The sequence below is a fragment of the Sapajus apella genome, unplaced genomic scaffold (assembly GCF_009761245.1).
Source record: "Sapajus apella isolate SASKATOON/1434 unplaced genomic scaffold, GSC_monkey_1.0 scaffold44, whole genome shotgun sequence".
Classification (NCBI taxonomy): Eukaryota; Metazoa; Chordata; class Mammalia; order Primates; family Cebidae; genus Sapajus; species Sapajus apella.
Genome location: NW_022436984.1, coordinates 593,028 through 615,470, shown reverse-complemented (window position 1 = coordinate 615,470; position 22,443 = coordinate 593,028). Strand labels below are relative to the sequence as shown.

Below are 22,443 nucleotides of genomic sequence, written 5' to 3'. Positions count from 1 at the left end.
TTCAAGAGAATGGTTTGGGGTAGGCTCCATAGTAGGGCTGGAGGACAGGGAGACAGGAGGTGGGAGTACAGTCACCAGGCTGGGACGACCATCTAGGTGAGACCCTCCAAGGAGCTTCAGTTGAGGGGAGAGGCAGGTGGTGGGATCTAGAGGGTGAATCAGTCAAAGGCTGGGATGCCCTTGCTTCTGATCTAAATTCCCAGGTCTGTGACTGTGACTTAGTTTCTCCTGCTGCCAGGCCCTCACCAGCACCAGGAGCAGAGCTGGACTCCAAGCATCTGCAAGCCTTTAGGTACAGCCAGGTGATCCGCAACAGAAGCCATACAAGTGTCCCTTGAGGCTCATACACAGGGTTCTGGGAGGCTAGAAAGGGAAGCTAGGCCTACACACTGTTCTTTCTTTAGGGACTTCCCAAACACCTCCTGAAATGCCTTCTGAAACTGGTCCAGGATTTTATGTTAGTTGCCAAGGCAACGGCTAGTAAAATCTATGAGGCCAAAAAGACACTAATTAATGAGTGGGTTTAAAACTTGGAAAATTTTACCAGACCCAGGAGAAGTGACAGACACTTCCACAAAGCTGTTATGCATACAAATTTGCACAAGAAAAAGCTCACGTTCTAGTTGACTAAAGCCAGGCTAGCACAGGGCGGCTCTGAGGAAGACGGTGGCAGATGAAAGTGAAGGGCTGGCTCAGGTCCTGGTCTCAGGAGCCAGGGCCAGGAGTGCACATGGCTGATGGGCCCTGTCCGTCTCCAGTCCCTCCACATGACTTGCTCCATCCAGCCAAGCCTATGGACTCACCTTGCATCTTAGCAGCTGCAATAACATCACCAGCCGAGATGCTGGACACGTTGACCAGGTAGATCGGACAGTGAGTCTAAACACAAGAAACAGTGGGAAGTAGGGAGGGAGGGTTGACCCATAAATTTTACAAGCATCAGAATAACCCTGGCAAAGTCAGTCCTGGCACCAGCACCTCCCCCTGCGTCACTAAGCCCACCCTCAAGGTGACAGTCCTTAAGCGGGGAATGCAGGCTAACTCAGGGCATAGCTGCAGGAACTGCATGGTGGTGGTGAGGAGGGGGCAGAGAACAGCCTCCAGCACCAGGGCCCACCAGGAAGCCCAGCCTGTGAAGTTCAAGACCATCAAGTCTGAACCTCACATTTTCTCCCATCTGACAACCATGACTGCAATTTAAGAGGGGGGCTCTTTTTCCTATTTTAATTTCCTGTTCATAAACGTGATGATCTAGAGTTAGTTGTGTACTCTATCTAAAATTGTGATGCCTTCTGTCTGAAGGCTGCTTATCAGTAGACAGAATGCACCATGGAAATGAAGAAAATACGAGGGTAAGGGTTTAGAGTCTAGGCAAGAGAAGGCTGACCTTGGGAACAGACACCTGGACTGTAATACTGGTTAGCTTTTTCTCTACTAAGCTATACAACCACAGTCCACAGCTTAACTTCTCTGAGCGCATGCTTGAGCTAAAAGGCAAGGAGCTGCCTTTTTGTTGTTCAGGTCTTTCCCTATTCAGGGGTGAGTTCCATCAGGAAGTAATTGATAAAATAACTATTGTCATGACAATAAAACAATGTCCTTGTCCTGCTGCCAGAGCTCTAAAGTGCAATTGGGAAATTCTGTTTCCCCAGACGTTATTCTGATTCTCTTTGCTTATCACATTAGGAGGATGTAGAGTTTAGGAGCTGGCCTGAGTTTACATGTGAGCAATGGGCTGAGCTTCAGTAGGCTTGGTGTGGTGGAATGGAAAGCTGGTGGCAAGAAGAAGGGTGAATGCAAGGATAGGGGGAGTGACAGCGCTCAGTCAGCAAACAGTTCTGGGGTCCTGTGGGCCAGACATGGCGCTGGCTCCCAGAGCAGAATGGGGCTGTCTGTAGAGGTTGGTTTCTAATCCCAGAGTGGAGATTGGGCAACTTACCCTGTTTGCAATGGTGATAACACGATGAGTGGCTTCAGCTTCCAGCTGTTAGAAACAAAGGACAGGAGGAAACCAAACTTCACCATCTCCTCCAAGCATACCCACTCCACACCCTCCCCTCGTCGAGCAACTGCACCCACAGGGGTTGGCTCGGGGCAAAGCCCGGGCAGAGGCACCAAACTTCAACCACCTTGGTTCATGGTGAGGGAGAATCCTAGGTCTTAGAATACCAGGCCTGTCCTTGCTGGATGCTACTTGGGGCTTAATTAAAAGGCAAGGAAACAAAATTAAATAAACAAAAACCCAAGGGCACATCTCTTCCTGTTTTCTGGTGTATTCTCTCCATAGCCACCTCAGAACTGCAGCAAAGGAGAATAGTGGCTGATTAGTCTCCGGAAATTAGTCTAGATCAGGGTTTCTGCACATGGTACTATTGGCATTTGAGTTGTATAATTCATAATTTTCTTTTTTTTTTTGAGATAGGGTCTCACTCTATCTCCCAGGCTGGAGTGCAGTGGCATGATCACCGCCCACTGTAGCCTCCACCTCTAGGGCTCAAGCAATCCTCCCACCTCAGTCTCCTGAGTAGCTGGGACTGCAGGCATGCACTACCATGCTTGGCTAATTGTAAAAATGTTTTGTAGAGATGGGGGGATCTTTCTTTATTGCCCAGGCTGGTCACAAACTCCTGGGCTCAAACAATCCTCTTGCCATATCCTCCCAGTGCTAGGATTACAGTTGTGGGCCACTGCACCCAGCCATGTTGCATAATTTTTTTATGGTTGGGGTGTCTGCATCGCAGAATGTTTAGCAGCATCCCTGGGCTCTACTCACTAGATGCCAGTGGTCTCTTCCCGGACCCCAGGTTGGGACAAGCAAAAATATCTCTGGACATTGCCAAATGTCACCTGGGGAGCAACATCTTCCCTGGCATAGACCCAGGATCCCCCCACCACCTTTAAGCAATAGATAATGGTAGTGATAATTATTGTTATTATGACCACTACAGCCAAAGTCTTGCTCTTTCCCTTGAATTAAGTAACAAAGAAAGTATAATGTGTGTGTGTCCACCCCCTACTCACTCCTGTTCTCACAGGCACCCCCTCCGTGTTTCCGTCAAATCTGGTATGTGTTTCTCTACCAATTCAGAAGTGCCAAACAGGACCTATTTTGAAGGGCTCTGATAGACAGGCACAGATCAGGGCAGTGAGGGGGACTCCTCAGGGGACCCACTGTGGGCCATCTTGGTTTCTGGGTAATGATAGTACCACCACATCCTGTGTCCTGCTCCTTGTCCCTCAAGGCCCCCCCACCCAATCCCTCATGGATATCCAACCACCCACATGCATTTTAGGCTTTGAAGAAATAAGAAGTTTTTCCCCCTCCCCCAAAATAGTAGAGAATGTGTGAACAAGGTAATAGGGCAGGAAAGCGTTATTCATCTAATGTGGTCCCTCCACAGCAGAATTCTTCAGCAGGGGGACTGTAGGGGATTTGTGTCAATACCATGCAAAACTGTGTGCAGGGATAAAGCCAGAGGGAAGGAGGAAAACAGAGCTTTGAATGACCATCTCAGCAGGTAATTACGGGGAGGAGCATGGATTTGTATGTTTCTGGTGGAAAGGGTCCAAAGCGGCAGTCCCCAACCTTTTTGGCACCAGGGACCGGTTTCGTGGAAGACAATTTTTCCATGGACGAGGGTGGGGCAAGGGTGGCGAGGAGTAGGGAGGGATGGTTTCAGGATGAAACTGTTCCACCTCAGGGCCAGCCAGCATGGTGGCTCATGCCTGTATAATTCCAGCTACTTGGGAGGCTGAGGCAGGAGAATCCCTTGAACCTGAGAGGTGGAGGTTGCAGTGAGTTGAGATTGTGACACTGTACTCCAGTCTGGACAACAGATCATCAAGCATTAAATTCTCATTTTAGGAGCCCGCAACCCAAATCCCTCACATGCGCAGTTCACAATAGGCTTCACACTCCTATGAGAATCTAAGGCCACTGCTGTTCGGACAGGAGGCAGAGTTCAGGGGGGTCTCAGCTTGCCTAATGCTCACCTCCTGCTGTGCGGTCCTGTACCTTTTCATGACCTGAGGTTTGGGGGCCCCTGGTCCAAAGTATTCCTCCTCAAAGGAATCTCATCCCCTAAAGGCAGAGTTTATAGTTTGAAATTTCTGGTTTTTTTTTTTTTTTTTGATGAAGTTTCACTCTTATTGCCTGGGCTGGAGTGCAATGGTGCGATCTTGGCTCACCACAACCACTGCCTCCTGGATGCAAGCAATTTTCCTCCCTCAGCCTCCCGAGTAGCTGGGATTATAGGAATGTGCTACCGCACCTGGCTAATTTTTTGTAGTTTTAGTAGAGACGGGGTTTCTCCATGTTGGTCAGGCTGGTCTCAAACTCCCAACCTCAGGTGATCTGCCTGTCTTGGCCTCCCAAAGTGCTGGGATTACAGGCGTAAGCCACCAAGCTCGGCCATAGTTTGAAATTTCTTCTAACACCTGAAGGCCTTTTCAGTTTGTCTTTTGTCTCTCGATTCAGTTTTGGGCATAGCGACCCCAGGTATGCTGACATTGTCTATCCCAGATCCTTGAAATCAGAATCAAATGGGAATTTCACCCGTGGAGAAAATGATGCAACACACACACACAAACACACACACGCGTGTATTTGTGTGTGTGTGTATATATGCATGTATGTGTGTGTGTGTGTATATATATATATATACACACTCTATCATCCAGGCTGGACTGCAATGGCACTCTCACAGCTCACTGCAGCCTCAACCTCCCAGGCTCAGGTGATCCTCCTGCCTCAGCCTCCCAAGTAGTTAGCTGGGACTACAGGCATGCACTATCACACCCAGCTAATTTTTTTGTATTTTTAGGAGAGTTGGGGTTTCGCCATGTTGCTCAGGCTGGTCTTGAATTCCTGGGCTCAAGCCATCCACCCACCTCAGCCTCCCAAAATGTTGAGATTACAGACATGAGCCCTCATGCCCAACTAATTTACATGCTTGATATCTCTTCCATCCTAGAAGATTCTGTCAATCTACATAAGAGATGCTGACAAAGACCACAGGGATTGTTTCTTACCTCCTCTGGACGGCTGATCTCGATTCCTTCTGGGCCTGTGATCCCCAAATCTAGTGCCTCCTTAGCACCCTGGATAACAGCAAGAGAAAGAAAATGGAGAGAATCAGAGATACCACATAAGAAAATATTGAACCCAAGGGACAGTGAAATACGCTAGATATAGCCTGTTTCAATAGGCTTGCTTCTTTTCTCACTTCTGCAACGTTCATCTTCTAAAGAAGGCAGAGCATGCACAGGGCCCCCCATGCAGTGGGGCTCTCCTGATTCTCACTTCTTAATGACCGAACATACATTGTTCTCTTAAAAATACAGTTAAGTATTATAACTAGCAACAGGCCTGGGACACCAAAGACAAGCACTCTTTCAAACTCAGAATTCCCTCTCTGGAAATCGAGACAAATCTCTAGCTTCTAGCAACTCCTAAGCTAGCCCTTACCCCAAGACCTAGGAGAGTGCACAGAGGCTCATCTTTCCTGGGGCCATGAGTAGATCTCTTTAATGTCTCAGATCCTCTGAAAAGGCCAAGTGGAAAGCGGATTCTTACTTATTCTGTATGTCAAATCTCATTAAAAATATGTCTGAGAGATGCTCCAAATTTTCTGCTATAATGAAATTTAAATCTCACATCATTAGAATTAAGACATCATCACCTAAGATTTAGAAGACTTTCTGAACCATAAAAAGAGATTTTTTTTTTTTTTTTTTTTACAGATAGTAGTACAGTTTGGATTTTCTGACCAAGATCTGACAGCTGGGGTGTCCACACCTCACACTTTTACAAATGATTTTGTCTGAATCCTGTGGGATCAGTGATAGGTGGTCAGGAATCCCCTGAGGACTGTCTCCATTGGTGTCCCTCCATCCAACATTCTTGGCTGCAGACTTGCCTCAGCCACAAGCTCCCCATTTTCAGCATGGACGCGGGCGATCGCCCCAATGTCCTTGCAAGCGTGCAACACTTGGTACAGCTCACTGTCTCGAAGCATGTACAGGTCCTTGTAGGTCATGAACATCTGGAACGAGTTGACACCCTTCTCCCTCACCAGTGTCTCCATTTCTGCTTTCACCTGGAGAACAAGTGCAAAGGCAATGTTGCGTGAGGGCAGACACCCAAGAGGGGGACTGGCAGACGCTGGCCCAGCATGGGGGAGATGTGGGGCCTGCCCCAGCTCAGGCTGTCGGTCAGCCCCCCACCCACCTCTCTATCTCAGTTTTCTCCCACCCTACAGGCTGCTGTGAGGTCACCTGGGCAGATGGATGCAGAAGTACTGTGAAAATTGTCAACATGACACCATTTAGGAGCCACATTGTGACCTTTATAGGCATATTTCTCTCGTCACCTAGGCCTGTCCTGTGTGTCTGTCTTCAAACCAGCCTTAATGGTAAACATAGGACTAATGATTTTGATTCCTGTGGCCTGTTCCCTGGCATTACAAAGAAGGTATGCTAACACTAAAAATCCAGAGGCCCTGGGAAAACCAAATTGAGGAACAAAGTCAAACGTGAACAGAGTTATGAGAATTAGGATATTCCTAACATTATTTGTACTAGGAAAAACATGGAAGCAATATTGGCCGGACAACAGGAAAATAAGTTCATTCATCCACTTGGTAGAATATTAAGTGGCCATTACATTGCTGGTCATGAATCCTTCCCAGCAAAATAGAAAATGCTAACATCTATGCAAAATAGTTACTCAGTGAAAGCATGGATGAAAAAAGACTGGAAAGAAAGAAGTTTAACGACAGCGATCATTTTGGGGTTTTTGGGTTATGTGCTTCTTTTCTATGTTTAACATCTATAAGAAGAAACATTTATTTGATTATTGTAAAACAAAATTTTAAACTCCTGATGCATGAAAGTCGCCATAAGCTCTGGGAAATTAGGGAGGGTTGGCCTGGCTTCTGTGCTGCTGGGAACCTGAGCAGACCCTCTATTCCAGGCCAGCTCCAGGGGAAGTAGAGTGGCTTGGAGGTAGAGGCCCCTCACCCAGGAGGATGTCCAAAAAGGAGACCCCCATTTGAGATAAGAAATGGCTGACATTCAGCAGGATCTGTATCTCTGGCCCAGTACCAGGAGGAGGGGCCTTCATGATCTGAGGGTTAGGGAGTTCCAAGGTCTTCTGTAAGTGCCAGGTCAGAAATAATGAAGAAATCAGGTGAGCCCCCAACTCAAGGCTAAGACCCGAGGGCAGAAATATAGTGAGGCTTTAGATTATCATCTTAGAAGGGTATTAGGCCCTTTACACCAGGGCCTGCAACTGAAGAACTTTGTAAAGCTTCTTTTTTTTTTTATGATTAAGAACAGAGTTTATTTGAGCTCAAAACTTGAGGATGGCCACCTGGGAGCACAGATTCAAGCCGCCCTGAATATACTCTCTGATTAGCAGCAGCTACAAGTGGGTTTGTAAGGAAAAATGAAGAGGCAGTTCCTAAGTTGGTAAAACTTACTAATGCTTGTTATTTTTATGATTCTGGGGCACTCACCAAAGTATTGGTACATGGGGCTTAATAAGTAATTGATGAAAGAATGAATATCCAGACTGCTACCCGGGGCAAATAAGCAGAAAATCTCCAGAAACAAAGCCAAATTGAAATGCCTGTAGATTAGAAAGAGCAAGGAAGTGGGAATCCGGAGAGAGGAGACGGACTCTGACCCTGGGGTCTGGGCAGGGAGAGAATAGGAAAGCCAGAAGCCAGGGGCACAGACACAAAGGAGGCAGAGAGGCTGAAGTGAGAAGGGCTCAGGGGGCGCCAGCCTCAGTCACAGACCAGGACAGCCTCAATGCGTCTCAGAGCAGGAGCTGGGCCCCAGTAGGAAAAAAGCGTACCGCCATCCATTCATTCCAGGCAGTACTGAGCCAGGATGGGAGCCTCAGTTCGGAGACCTCAGTGTAGTGTGGTTGACTCTCAGTACAAATGGGATATGGGATATGACCCTCTGCACCAGAGCCCATGAGCAGGCCACTGCTCAGCAGCACTGCCCATGACCTGTCAGTGGCACCCCACGTTCACATGAGACACTAAGAGCCTTGTGGTCACAGCGAGGAAACTGCACCCCTAAGTTCTGGCTTCTGGCCTTGGCCTCCCTGTACCTGCCGGAAAGCGGTTCATTAAGTTAGGCAGGACAGGCCCACCTGCTCCCCTTATGGAATCCTAAGTGTGTTTTCTTTTGGCATTGTGGGGAGCTAGGATGGTGGCGGGAGGGGCTCCCCACACAAGCAGGAAACACCGCACCCTAACCAGCCCCTCTGCCTACAAGACCACTTATGCCTTCTTCTGGGATCCCACCAGCATTGTTACCTTGGGTGCCCACCAGGTGATCCCCATGTGAAGGGCGTAGTCACAGCAGACCTTGGGGTCAGCCAGACCCCGGCACTTCTCATAAGCATCCACGAGGGAGGTCTCCTTGTCGGGCAGGACGTGGCCGATGATCATGGTGGTGCCTCCGACGAGTGCTGCCTAGGAAGATGGGAAAAGGCAGTTTTGTCATAGCCCTGCCTGCCCTCAAGTTGATGACGTGGTGAGACACGGTCCTCATGGTCCATTTAAAGACAGGCCCTGCCTCACAAGAGGCTGTAAGGACCAAGGGCAGCGAGGTTTGGGAAACTGTAAAGAGCCATGTGGAGGTGCAGGAGCCAGTGCGCCACCTTCATCATGACTGTGGGTCCCAAACCTGCTCCTTCCTCAGCTGGGGTTTCAGCTCGATGCGTTGGAAAAACCACATCATGGGTCACCAGGCCTAAGGCCTATCTTCCCAATGAGGACATTCTCTCCCCAGATGATTTTTAGCCAATCGACTCTATAGATGACAGGATCAAATGTCTACATGTAATATATAACACAGTGCTATATCATATAATAACATAATATTGATGGCATAATCAAATATCTGTTTATAACATTTACTTACTTACACACGTATACTTGAACCATGATATATAAAATGTTAATTTGTATATATTGTTTTATTCTCTCAAATTTCACGAAGCAATTTTGTTCAAACATTTTGCACGCATCTTCAACCTCAGGGTCTTTGTCTTCAGTTTTTCTAAGCACAGGAGCTTCATTTTCATCTACCTTGTTTGACACAGGCGGTTTTTAGATGCATGTATAATCTATCAGTGAAAACTGATCCTATTCACAACTCTGCCACTTTAAAAAGAAATCGTTAAAAAGCCTCATTTGCAACCACAGAGTGAACCCCCAGGAAAAATGACTAAATCTCTATTGGAGAGTCCCCCTCAACTTTTTAAAAGTGAATTTGATCAGGGGACTTCTGTGAACTTCCAAAACTAGCATTGATCAAAGGCTATTTCAGGCTAATGTGTTGTTCCCAAACAAAACTTAAGATAAAATTAAATTAAAATAATTGAGAGGGGGCACAGTGGCTCATGCCTGTAATCCTAGCACTTTGGAAGGCTGAGGCGGGTGGATCACCTGAGGTCAAGAGTTCAATATGAGCCTGGCCAGCATGGTGAAACCACGTACAAAAATTAGCCAGGTGTGGTGGCAGGTGCCTGTAATCCCAGCTATTTGGGAGGCTGAGGGAGGAGAATCGCTTGAACCTGGGAGGCGGAGGTTGCAGTGAGCCGAGATCGTGCCATTGCACTCCAGCCTGGGTGACAAGTATGCCATTGCACTCCAGCCAGGGTGACAAGAGTGAGACTCTGTCTCAAATAAAATAAAATAAAATAAAATAAAATAAAATAAAATAAAATAAAATAATTGAGAGAGAGCCCCATAACATGAGAGTCTTTGTGAGGGCTCTAACACAAAGTGACTCTCTCTGGTGAAAAATGGCTTGAGTCCTTACAGTGCTTCACAGCTCCATGTTCAGCTCCCTGCTCTGCTCCCTCGTGGTTGGAATAACCCCAGCCAGGTTACTTAACTTCTCTGAGATGCAGATTCTTTACCTACACAATAGGGTGGCTTCCTTGTTGAGTAGTTAGTTGTGAAGGTTAAGTAAAACATCACTTATGGAACAGATTTGGTAAAGTGTCCTAACGTGTATTTAGTTACTCAGAACTTAGGTGTTTGTTTTTGTTTGAGACTGGGTCTCACTCTGTTGTCAAGGCTGGAGCACAGTGGTGCAATCATAGCGCACTGCAGCCTCAAACTCCTGGGCTCAAGTGATCCTCCCGCCTTGGCCTCCTGAGTAGCCGGGACCTCAGGCATGTGCCACCTTGCCTGGCTAATTTAAAAAAAAAAAAAAAAAAAAAAAAAAATATATATATATGTTAATAATTATATATAATTTAAAAAATATATTTTTAAATAATTAAAAATATATAATATATATTATATATATTATAGTATATACACATATATATATATATATATATATATAAATTTTTTTTTTTCCTCTGTAGAAACAAGGTTTCCCTACATTGCCCAGACTGGTCTTGAACTCCTTGCCTCAAGTGATCCTCTACCTTGGCCTTGCAAAGTGCTGGGACTGCAGGCATGAGCCACTGCACCCAGCCAGAATTTAGGTGTTTATCTCCATTTTCTGTAGGGGAGAGAAAGAGCTCCATGAAATTGTCCTAATGGTTCCATGCTTCTCTATTCAGTTAAATCCTTGATCACAAATAAAAAATATTGCTGGGGAATAAGGGACTGAAAAAAAAATTAGCTCAGTGGCCCAACAGCAATTAAAGTGAAAACTCTCATAACCTTGATGTTCCATGATGCAGGCTGGGCCAGTGAGAATGTTCCCAGTTGTCCTGGGAAGGTTGGTGGTTTGACTTCCTGCATAGTTTAAAGCAACCAACAGAGGGTGGTAGTTCTGTGGTACCTGCAGAAGCTGTGAGGGGGGCGGCAGAGGAACTGGAAGAAGGAGAGCCGTGCAGATTGTAGCTTTACTAGCAGCATTCTATTTCTGATTTTGCTGGATTGTGCCAGGCTGATTCATCCTCACAGCAGGTGGTTGTACTCTATTTTGTCCTGAAATGCATCTCTTGCTTGTATACATACACATGGGGATGTATATTGGGGTTTTACACACTAAATTGTTTCATTTTTCTGTGGCTCTAGATTGCATTCCTTTGCACCCCCCCCCCGCCCCGTACCTCTGCAGGCTTGGATAGAAAAAGGAGAACCTGGAAACAGCACAGTGAAGATAAAAGAGCCAGGTGCTGTCCTCATCATGTGGGTCCCAGGGCAAGAGGAGAAAAGGAGGATCACGTGCTGATTCTCCAGACACTCAAAAGATAGATCAAGCTAAAACACCATTACCAGATATACTCTATCCTCCTAACCTCTCAAATATATCTTCATAAAGGCCAAAAGGGCCAGCCTTAAACTTAGAATCCTCAAGGTCCTTAAAATTCTGAGCTACGCTTCAGGAATAGTTGGCCTTAGAATCTGTGCCTGCCCCCAGCCCACGACCCCAGCCCACACCCCCATCCTGAATTGATCCTACAGCCTGCAGACCTAAGCTCTGTCCACTTCCTGCAAAATTTGGGCCTTGAGCCTTGTATGCACACATTGCTGGTCTGTCCCTCAGGAGGAGAGATGTAGGTTTCTGTAGACTCTGGAATGCTCTGGGAGTTTCTCAGGGAATTCCAGGGATCCAGAGTGTAGTTTAGGAATGGATGAGTGAGGTCTGGGTAGACACAATCCCCAGACCTAGGGGGCAGGGGTGCAAGTTGGAGGACTTGAGGAGGACCCTAGAATCCAGAGCCCTGGGAAGAGGCCCATTTTGCCTGGGTCTAAGAACAGGAACTGAAAAGAGTTCTGGAAGGATTGGAAGCACAGGAGGTGGCCTTGACTTTCCCATGTCTTGGTTGTAATTTAGGAGCAGCCATGTGCCTCCTGACCTGCACTTTACTTCTCAAGGGTTCCCAGAGGGTCAGGTGGCAATGGATGTGAGAGCATCTACGAGCTGGGAGGGGCATGCACATAAGTATCTGGAATAATTATTACCGTTGTTACCCCAGGCCTCAAAACAAGAGTTTCATCAGATCAGCAAACTCTTCCCTGCACCCCTCTCCCCACGCTGCAGGCTTGCAAGCCCACACCACACACTGATGTTCAAGGACTTGTTTCCTCTTAGGCGAGACATACATAGAGTTGGCTTTTTGAATATGTACCGTTCCGACCCACAGGATGAATGCTGACAGGCTCTGTCTTCACAGGAAAGTGATAGCACAGATGTGACAGACCTTTTTAGTGTTGTCCCCCACAAAACAGCCTCATAGAAATCGGCAGCAGTGCACAGCCCATCCTGTTCCCGAGGCTTTTAAAAGGATGATGTTTAAGAATATGATTGTTGAATGCTCATGACTGTTTTTATGCAAAAAATGGTGTTGGTTAAGTACGCTGCAGAAGATCTTTAATGGAAGTCAATAAAAATAATGTTCACGAAGCCTGTCATAACATGGAAAAAGTTTTATGCTATCATGAGTGAACAAGGCTTGATTCAAAATGCTTGGAACTATGTTTAAACACACATACCCCACACACAAGGAAAAAAATGGAATTTAATAGACCAAAATATTAACAATGATTTTTTGGTTTGTTTGTTTGAGACAGAGTCTTGCTGTGTCACCCAGGCTGGAGTGCAATGGTGCGATCTCGGCTCACTGCAACCTCTGCCTTCCGAGTTCAAGCAATTCTCCTGCCTCAGCCTCCTGAGTAGCTGAGATTACAGGCACTTGCCACAATGCCCAGCTAATTTTGCATTTTTAGTAGAGATGGGGTTTCACCATGTTGGCCAGGCTGGTCTCGAACTCCTGACCTCAACTGATCTGCCTGCCTCGGTCACCCAAAGTGCTGGGGTTATGGACATGAGCCACCACTCCTGGCCAACAATAGTTATTTTTGTGATGAGATTCTGAGGAATTTATATTTTCTATTTTTCCAAAATTTAACTGAATATATGAGTTTTTAATGTATACTTAAAAATAAATTTGGAGGAAGTTAAAACTGCAGCATTTAAAATTTTAGTTAGCCATGCTTAATGTGTTTAAAATATTTTGAAGTTATGAAATATTTCAGAGTAAAAATATAAAAAATAAAACATATACCCACATATGCACTACCCAAACTTAACAGATGTTAACATTTTGCCATGTTTACCTCAGATACTTTAAAAAAAAAAGAAATATTTTTAATACAACTAACACCCTCCATCCTACTCCCATCCCTCTCCTCCCTGAAGATGGTATACATTCCTCCCATCTATGTTTTTATGCTCTTACTATGTAAACACATAACATTAAAAAATTTATACAAATATCTTATCATACTGTCTATATTCTTTTGCAAATTGTTTTCATGTACTCAATATTATCTTCAAGATTTATTTATGTATATGTATTTCATTCCTTTTAATTGATTCATTGTATAAACATGCATCCATGTATGAATGCATTTCCAAGTTCATGGTCATTTACAACTTCACACAGTACTTGAGCATTCTTGAACACATATGAGCAGAGACCACATTCCAGGTAGACACTGCCAGGAAGCAGAATTGCAGCTTTGTAGAACATCCTCATCTCCAACTATTCCAGACCTGATCATGGAACAGCTGATCTCACTACGGCCTCCTTGAGCCTGGTGGCTGACCAAAACTGCCCATTTATCGACTCAAGTCCTTACTTTTAAAATATAAGCATTTAAAAAATATCTGTCCAGCTAAGCATTTCCCATTGTGTATGTGGGCATTTGTTTTTATCCTGACATCTCTCGCTGTTAAATTAACAGAGATGTTTGAATCATTTGTTTAATCAAAAGACACAGCACCATTATATATATTTGGAAGAATATGAAATATCATTTTACTATTTCAAAGGGTCACTATTATTTTGTTTTTGGCATTTAGGATATACTGCTGGGTAAAGCTGGATTTATTTGATGTTCATTTGTTCCCTAGGAAAACCCAATATATTTAATGGTAATCCATTTTATGATACAGTTTCCAGGCATACACTTGGCAAGGAGCAGGAACCTGTAAGAGAACTCAGCCTAAACCTTTTATAAATGCCATCTTTATACTTCAGAAGTTCATCAGACCACCGTGGGGACACATGGGGGTCTCCATATTGACCAGGGACCAGCTTAGAAAGTTGGAAAGACATTTCAGATACTTGTGGCCCTTCAGGTAGGATTTATTTGCTGACATCACAGTGTTGGAGAGAACAATGTGTTGGTCACTTCCAGCTTTAACAGGACAAAGACCTTTGAAGAGTCACTCTCTTACCGTCTTCTACAGGACTGCCCTGCTGCTGCAATATGTTTTGCTGAATTTACTGCAGCAATTGCTCCCAGCAACCCTGCCCACAAGATTTGGTTCTCTTGCTTCAAGGCCAAGAACCACTTGGTCAAGGCACAAGCTTTGTGCTCTGCTATTGAGAAGGCACTTGGGCTACAGTCAACTCATGGAGTTTTTCATTGAGGTAAGGGGAGAGACTTCCTAGAGCATATTTTCATACTAATTATGAAAAAGGGGTGTATGTTTGAGGAGGCAACTAGAATCAGAAAAGCAGGATCTGCTACTACTAGGATGTATATAGATTAAGGCCAACTCAATCTTTATAGAGGGAACAACACTGCACTGAGAATCAAATGACAAGTGGATATGCTCTGTAAACTAGTAAGTGCAATGCAAACGTATGCATCTCTTAATGCTGTTGGAAAAGCTATCATTTGTTCAGATGGATCTGCCTCTCTTGGAATTGCTGAACCACTTCCTTTTCTTTTCACATTAAAATTATCTTCCATCTTTTATTCACATCCTCCCGAAGTACAAGAGAAAAACAATAACCAGTTTGGTAGTTTCTCTATTGCTCACAGTAACCTCCTTCACCTTCAGCGTTCTGTTGGCTACTTATTGGCCCTCTGGAAAGCTAGCTCTGAACATCACCATGGGATGTCAGCAACCCCCAAAAGAAGGGTCCAACTATTTCTTTCATCAAGTGAGATGTATGGCACCTGGAACCATGCCTGGCATGCAGGGAACACCTTTCCCATCCTGAATCACAAGCCTACCATCCAGGGCCAGCTCCATGGGCATGTGGCCCATGCAGCTGCACAAGGCCCTTCACTTCCAGAAGGGCTAGAAGGGCTCTGCGCTTTTTCTTTTTTTGGAGACAGACTCTCGCTCTGTTGCCCAGGCTGGAGTGCAGTGGCATGATCTCAGCTACTGCAATCTCCACCTCCTGAGTTCAAGCAATTCTTGTGCCTCAGCCTCCCCTGTAGCTGGGGACTACAGGCATGTGCCACCGTGCTGGCTAATTTTTTTGTATTGTTAGTAGAGGCAGGATTTCATTATGTTGGTCAGGCTGGTCTCAAAGTCCTGACCTCAGGTGATCTGCCCACCTCGGCCTCTCAAAGTGCTGGGATTACAGGTGTGAGCCACCGTGTCTGGCTTGTTTTAATGTTCTGCTGTCACCACCTGAAAATTCTTAATAATTTTTAAAAAAGGAACCTGATATTTATTTTATTTTCCTTTTGCACTGGGCCCTGCAAATTGTGTGGCCAGTCCAGCCATTAGCTTATCACCTCCCCTGGCCTGATGTAGGGGGACCAGGCTATTAATGGCCTTACACTGGGCTTCATTGCCAACTCAGCTAATTCACACGGGTGGGGAGTTGCTGAGGACTCTTGACCCTTTCTCTGATGATCCCCTTCCAGGCAGCTTGCATGCTGACCACCACTCCATCCTCTTTGTACCAGCCCCCAACCCCACACCCAAGGCCAACACCTTCTATCAAATACTTCTCAAGAAAACAGCCTCTTCCAGGGCATCCAAGAGACACATGACTTATTCTCCCCACTCTCTCTCCCCTCTGGCTACGTAGAGCCCTCAGGCCTTATCTTGACTGATACTTTGCAGCCTGTTGAGCTCACCCAGCTGACAGGTTTTCCCTAAATTGCATATTTGTAATTGATTGCACCCATAAACTTCCTTTTACTTTCCACTCCTACGTTCTGGGTCTATCGCCTTTACCACATCATCCAGGGCATGGTCCCACTTCCTGACCTTACTTTGCTCTCACTCTGAATGTTATCGTATCTAAAACTCACACTTCATTCTTTCAACTTTCTATAGAGAAAACAGGTAACATTCAATCCACAATATATTTTGAGAAAAAAAAATTCTCATACTTAATCCACCTGCCACTTAAAGCACATTAATACTGTCATATCCTGACAAGAATCAGACATTCAGGCAGGCAGATCTAGGTTTAAATCCCAGCTCCATCACTTATTAGTTGTAAGATGTTCAGCAAGTTACTTAATCTGTTTGAGCTCCATTTCTCCATTTGTAAAACAGAGATAATACATGCCTCATGGAGTTATTATGAAAATTAAATGAGATATAGCATATAAAGCACCTAGCCCAGTGCCTGCACATAGTAAGAGCTCAATAAATATTCATGAGGAACAAGAAGCATAATTTGTAGGTAGCACTAATGTGCACACTACGTGCCCCCTATTACTTGTATCGGATGCTCCAGAAGAAGAAATGTGAGCAACTTAAGGAGCTTAGAGTCTAATTGGTAAACAGAAAAGGAGAAAAGTTCAGTTTTAATAGAAATGACTTCAAAATACTAAAACTAGAAGGCAATAAGAGACAATGTTCCTCAATGCTAATGGGGAGTAGCGAGTAGAAAAGCAGCCCAGTAGAAGGAAAGGTCATGTTAGGATAGGAAGGCTGTGAGCAGTGGGCAGGCATGATTTGACCAGGCCAGGATGCTCCAGGGTAGGAAATGGTGTAGAAGAGTCAGGGGCACAGCTGGAAGACAGAGAACAGGCTGAGGTTTGGGCTGAGGCAGGTCTGATTAGGACCAACTATGGGGACTTTGGTTAACCTGATTCCAACAGGTGGGCAAAATGTGTCAACTTCTGTGGGAGGAGGTGGTGGTAATTAGGGAATTTAGGGAGCGTGGGGTTTAGGAGCACATTTACAGAGAGGAATCGGACCATACTCCTATCCCTGGATATGTCTATGGCCCAGGATGGGAGGCTGTTGGGGAGCTGGGATGCACCTGATCTCTGCTGTAAGCCACATGCAGCCACAGCAGGCTCTGGGGTGAGGAGGAATGTGAACTTCAGACTTGGCAACATACTCTGGCTGTAGCGTGCAAGCTCAAGGGCAGTGTTGGGATGAGGACGGACCTGATGGAGGCTGGGTTGGAAGAGACATATGTGATTCATGTTTCTTGGAAGAAGCAGCAAGCTTTGATGACAGATGAGGAGGTGAAAATAACAGGGGAGGCTTTGTGCCTGGGTGGCTGAAAAAATGGCATCAGGAGAGGGAAGATCAAACTTAGGGGAAAGGGAATTTTTAGACACATGGGAATAGAGCTGATTAAGGGACATTCACATGTTGATGAAAACTGCTAATAATTAACATCATCAAGCACTTCCCGTGCTGGTTTAATTCTCCCCCAAATAGAGGCCATTATTATCCTCGTTGCTCAGATGAGGAAACTGAGGGCTGATATTCTCATCTATTAGGCTGGAGGGACCTTCTTCCCATTCATTCAGGGAAGGGGTGGATAAAGATGGAGGTGATCAGAGGAAATTGGGAGGAGACCTGAGAAAGCACAGGCCCTTTGTCCCAGACTTCTTAACAGAACAGGAAATAAAGCCAAAATCCCGGATGGAAGGTTTTGGGGGAAATCAGGAATGTTGGTCTGAGCCAAGATGAGGCTTAGGAAAACCATTTGGAAAATGCACCGCAGAGTCAAAAAGACAGGCAGTAACAGGGTTTGGCTGAAGTTACCATGCTGTTGTAATGGGCCCACTCTGAACCAGGAGCTGGGGCAGAGAAAGAAGTCTGGAAGAGCTAAGGAGCTGGGAGCCCAGGGGTCAGGGATGGCTGACAAAGGGATCCAGGCAGAAGTCCAGCACAGCCACAAAATGGGAAGGGGTCCCAGGGCATGCTGAGTTTGGTTTGGGGCTCAGAGTGACATTTGCATTATTCAGTTTGTTAGAAATGCAGTTGACTTCTCTGATGGTACATGAGGCAGGGGCAATGGTGGGAGAAGCCTGAGCTCTGGAGCCTGACCTGGATTTGGGTTCTGGCTATATCCCTTAGCAGGCCCCTGGTCTTTAGCAAGTAGGCTTGGCTTTGGTGGATGGGGTACCATTCCTTGCAGGAGGTATCCCTGGAAGAGGAGTGGAGTTGTGTGGAAGACAAGGAGCGTGTTAGGTTGGGCTTTGGGGGCATCCATGGCACAATGCCCAGTAGGGAGGTACGCAGAGGTGGCTAGGCTGCAGCTCTAAAGTGGGAGTCATCAGTAACAGATTACTTAGTGGAAGACGATGGGTAAGAGGAAGAGACAGTTTGGAACAGGACCCTGAGAGGCCATAGCATAGGACAGCATCAAGATGAAGACAATACCAGGAAGGAGACTGGAAAAGAACTGCAAAGAAGTAGGAGGAAGCCCAGGGGGTATGGGGTTGTGGAAGCCAAGCCAAGCCTCTTACCAAGGCACAGAAACTTCCTGGGCTCACTGGCTTCAAGAAGAGGTGAGCTTCCCTTAGAGGTTAAGATGCAGGCCCTCCCTGGAAGTCCTGAGTTCCTGCTCGCCATAGGTGAGTAGCCCAGGGACCTTTCTTGTCTCAGGCAATGAACACATCTGTTCAGGAAGCCCTGATTTCAGTCTGCCCTGGCTCCTGCTCAACAGGTGGACAGATGCCAGGCACACTCCACACTGCCAGCAGCCACTGCTGAGAAGTGAGAGAAAGGTCTGTGATTTGGTGTGAAACTCCTGCTTCCCCTCCTCCCTTCAGCCTCATCAATAAAGAGCATCGCTAAGCTGTAGGGAGCGGCCAGGTCATGCACGGGTCAGGAGGCTGTGCAAGAGCCCCTGCCTCTCCCTCCCTTCTGTCACAAATTCCTAAGTACAAAGGGGAGCTGGCTCTAGGGCTGCTCTGACAGCCACTGGGAAGACTAGAGGACCCCCCTGGGGAAAGATGGTTCCGAGGTCTGCAATTTTCACCACTGGAGGGTTTCAAAGCAGCAAGGGGGTGCTCCCGTATAGAAGGCTTTTAGATGAAGCTAGAGCCAGAGAGAATCTACTGGAAGGCTGCAGACCAGCCCAAAGACCTGGCCCCTTTCTGCCTCCTGCATCAGTGCATCGAGGTACTCTCCCAGCTAATCTTCACAGCCACTATGTGCAGCAGACATGGTCATCTTCTCAGTTTTTGAGAGACCAGCCAAGGCTGTGATCCAGGTATTTTTACTCTAAATCCCACACTCTTCTGTAATACTGAAAACTGGTCTGCTGCTGCCGAAATAGTAACTCGGCACAGAACCTCCCAGCCTGGGGCAATCCCACCCTAGCTTCAGGGTCTCCCAGAGGGTGTACTTAAAATAGAACACTGATTAGTTAGTATATATATCAGCTCTAACACTTTTTTTCATTTTAGAACTAGAAATACATGAACACCCACTGGTGGGAGAAATGTAAAAGCATGCATGGTTTTTATGGTGAGACATGAGGCACATTTCCGTGCTTAAGACATTTCCTTTAAGCCCTGGAATGAATTGGGCGAATTCCCAGACATGGAGACTGGCGAGTCCCAGGGATATAGAAGCAGCCTGCTAGCTAAAGTGACATCACTCTCACTGAAGTCATCAGGCCACTGTGGCATTAGCTCCCGGGTTTAACACGCTTTCAGGAAAGAAATGAACATTTACTGACAGCCTACTATGTGCAGTGTTCTTCTTCTTTATTATCTTATTTGATTCTCAAAAATGACTCTGTAATGGAAAGCAGAAACTCAAACAGGTATTTGTACAGAGCAGGTTCAGAGCATTCACAGCAGCCAAAAGGTGGACGCCACCCAAGTATCCATAGACAGATGAACAGAGAAGCAAAATGTGGTATCTACGTACAACTGAGTATTACTCAGCTTTGAAAAGGAAGGGCATTCTGACATGGCTGCAACATGAACAAGCCTTGAGGACCTTATGCTAAGTGAAATAAGCCAGTCACAAGACAACAAAAACAGTATGGTTCCACTTATATGAGGGACCTGGAGTAGTCAAATTCAGAGACAGAAAATAAGATGGTGATTGCCAGGGACTAGGGGAAGGAGGAATGGGGAATCAGTGTTTAATGGAAACTTCTCATTCTCTCAGCCTCATCAATAGAGAGCCAGTTGGGGAAGAAAACTGTCCATGTGTTGGAGGTGGACATTAGTGATGGTCGCATAACAATGTGAATGTACTTCATGCCATAGAACTGTACACTTAAAAATAGTTGAAATGGTAAATATTATGTTATATGTAGTTTACCACAATAAATAATTTTTTAAAATGCCTCCGTAGGGTAGGAATTACTCTTCTCATTTTATAGGTAAGAAAACTGGGCCTTGAGAAAATCACACAGCCAGACTCTAGAGCCCCCTGCTTTCTTTTACACAATGCTGGAGTGGCCCTGGCCTGATGGAGGGGCTCCCCAGCTCCAAGATTCCTCAAAGGATGGAGAAAAACCCAAGTGAAATTGGACCTAACTGCAGCTTAGAAACAGAGGGGTAGGTGTGGCTTGGGCTTGAATTACAGGGCGAAAACTGAGAATTGTGCCAACATTTAAAATGATGAAATGAGGAGCTCCAGGCTTCTCTCTAATTCAGAATGATTATCTTCACTGCCGAGCATCCAATTTAAATTCATTGTGTTTAATACAAAGCCACAGTACGGAGCCGGCTGGCTCCCGACATGCAGTTTCCATGGAGACTGGAGAGGCTCCTCAGAGGAGCTGTGTGGCATAGGGAATGTGGCTGCCAGTTTCCGGAGAGCTGCTCTGAAACAGAGCCACACTGAGAGGCCCTTTGTCACCCACGTCCTTAGCAAAGCCCCTTCTAACCCCAAAAAGGGACGTTTATAGGCCACCAGGCCATGATGATGTTTATTAAACATCCAGCCTACCCACGGATGCCAGAGAGCAGTAGGACATATGTAACTACGGTTTCTCCATCCCTCAGCTGCCTCAACGTGGCAAGACCCTCATTTTAGTCCCAAAGCCTAAGGGATGACAGGGTGACAGTGCCATAAAGCTGCTGAGAGGCCCCCCTGGAAACATGGTTTCCAGGAACAGGGGCTGTAAGTCAGTGGGCAGCAGAAAGGCCTTTCCTGCCCTGATTAGCTTAGCAAGTTATTTCACCTCTCTGGGACCCTGCTTTCCTCCTGCAAAGGAAGGATGATAAGATCTCCCTGAGGGGGCTTCAAAGATCAAAATAAGCGATGAATGGGTGTGGAAGTGCTGTGATGGGTGGGCCTGACGGCTCAGGTGCATTCCGATTGCAGAGAGGTTGGGGGATGGATGCCTAACCTCAGATCTTGTGAGAGCCATGTGCTGCCATGCACCAGCTCGGGGGTCTGGGGTCCCAGATCCCCTCAGGGGCTGAACACAACTCATTTTGAGCACTGTATTTTCACCTGGTAGGAAAAAGACACTCTTTGATGGCTGCTAAGTCTAGGCATTAGAGAGTGGGAGCCAAAGTGGTCTCCCAAACTTAAGACCTGGGGTGTGTTTTGCTTGACAGCATGAGAATCAAAGCCCCAAACCAGAAAAGAGAAGCTGGAGCCCAGGCCTGAAGGTAACAAAGGATATCATAAAGAATGGAAACCTGACCGAAGGAAAGGGACAGGGGTGATGGCTCAGTGGCTAGATCCATTCCAGGAAAAGTTTAATCCCAATTTAGTCCTCTCAGGAGTGCCCAGCCTACCCGTCTTCTCCACCAACTCTAAATCTAAGGCAGAGGAAGCATGAGCTCTTCCCCCGATGTTGTTGTAACTTACTTTTAATTAGACATGGATTATATGAAGATAATATATTTACATCAATATTTGTAATCATGTCAGGTTTTTCCCTCCAAATAACTTGAGACAATTTTAAAGAAAATTCCTAACTTTTAGCAAACAGAAAGGGACCATGCTAAGGACTGAGAATGTTTATCAAGTGCTTGGTTAATGCATTCATATCTCTATGTTTCTACTTTGCAGCCTGCACTAAACTATTTGCTTCCAAGGATGTAGAATAGCCATAAGACTTTGAAAAAGAATGGGGTTGGGAGACCTACACTGCCTGCTTTCAAAACTTACTGTAAAGTTATAATAATTAAGAGACTGTGATATTGGTGTAAAAATCGATAAAGAGATCAAAAGAGAAGAGTCCAAAAATAGGCTGGCACACATATGGTCAATTGATCTTTGACAAGAGATAATCTTTTCAACAAATGGTGCTGGAACAATTGGATAGCCATTTGCAAAAAAACTGAACATAGATGCTTACCACATACCATATATAAAAATTAACTTAAAATAGATCATAGACTGAACTGTAGAAGCTAAAATTAAAAACATCTAAAAGAAAACATAGGAGAAAATCTTAGAGACCTTGGATTCTGAAAAGATTTCTTGATTATAGCATAAAAAGCATGAAGT

At 45.7% G+C, this 22,443-nt stretch overlaps 1 protein-coding gene across 2 annotated transcripts in view; it reads right to left on the bottom strand.

Annotated features, from left to right (window-relative positions):
- DPYSL5 (dihydropyrimidinase like 5) overlaps nt 1–22,443 on the bottom strand; it is a 98,651-nt gene that overhangs the window by 16,104 nt on the left and 60,104 nt on the right. For both annotated transcript variants that reach the window (XM_032301266.1, XM_032301267.1), the window contains exons 3-7: nt 8,334–8,492; nt 5,919–6,098; nt 5,032–5,100; nt 1,940–1,984; nt 804–879 (exon numbers count right to left, since the gene is read on the bottom strand). In XM_032301266.1, coding sequence (XP_032157157.1) covers nt 804–879; nt 1,940–1,984; nt 5,032–5,100; nt 5,919–6,098; nt 8,334–8,492 — 529 coding nt within the window. The remainder of the gene's footprint in view (nt 1–803; nt 880–1,939; nt 1,985–5,031; nt 5,101–5,918; nt 6,099–8,333; nt 8,493–22,443) is intronic.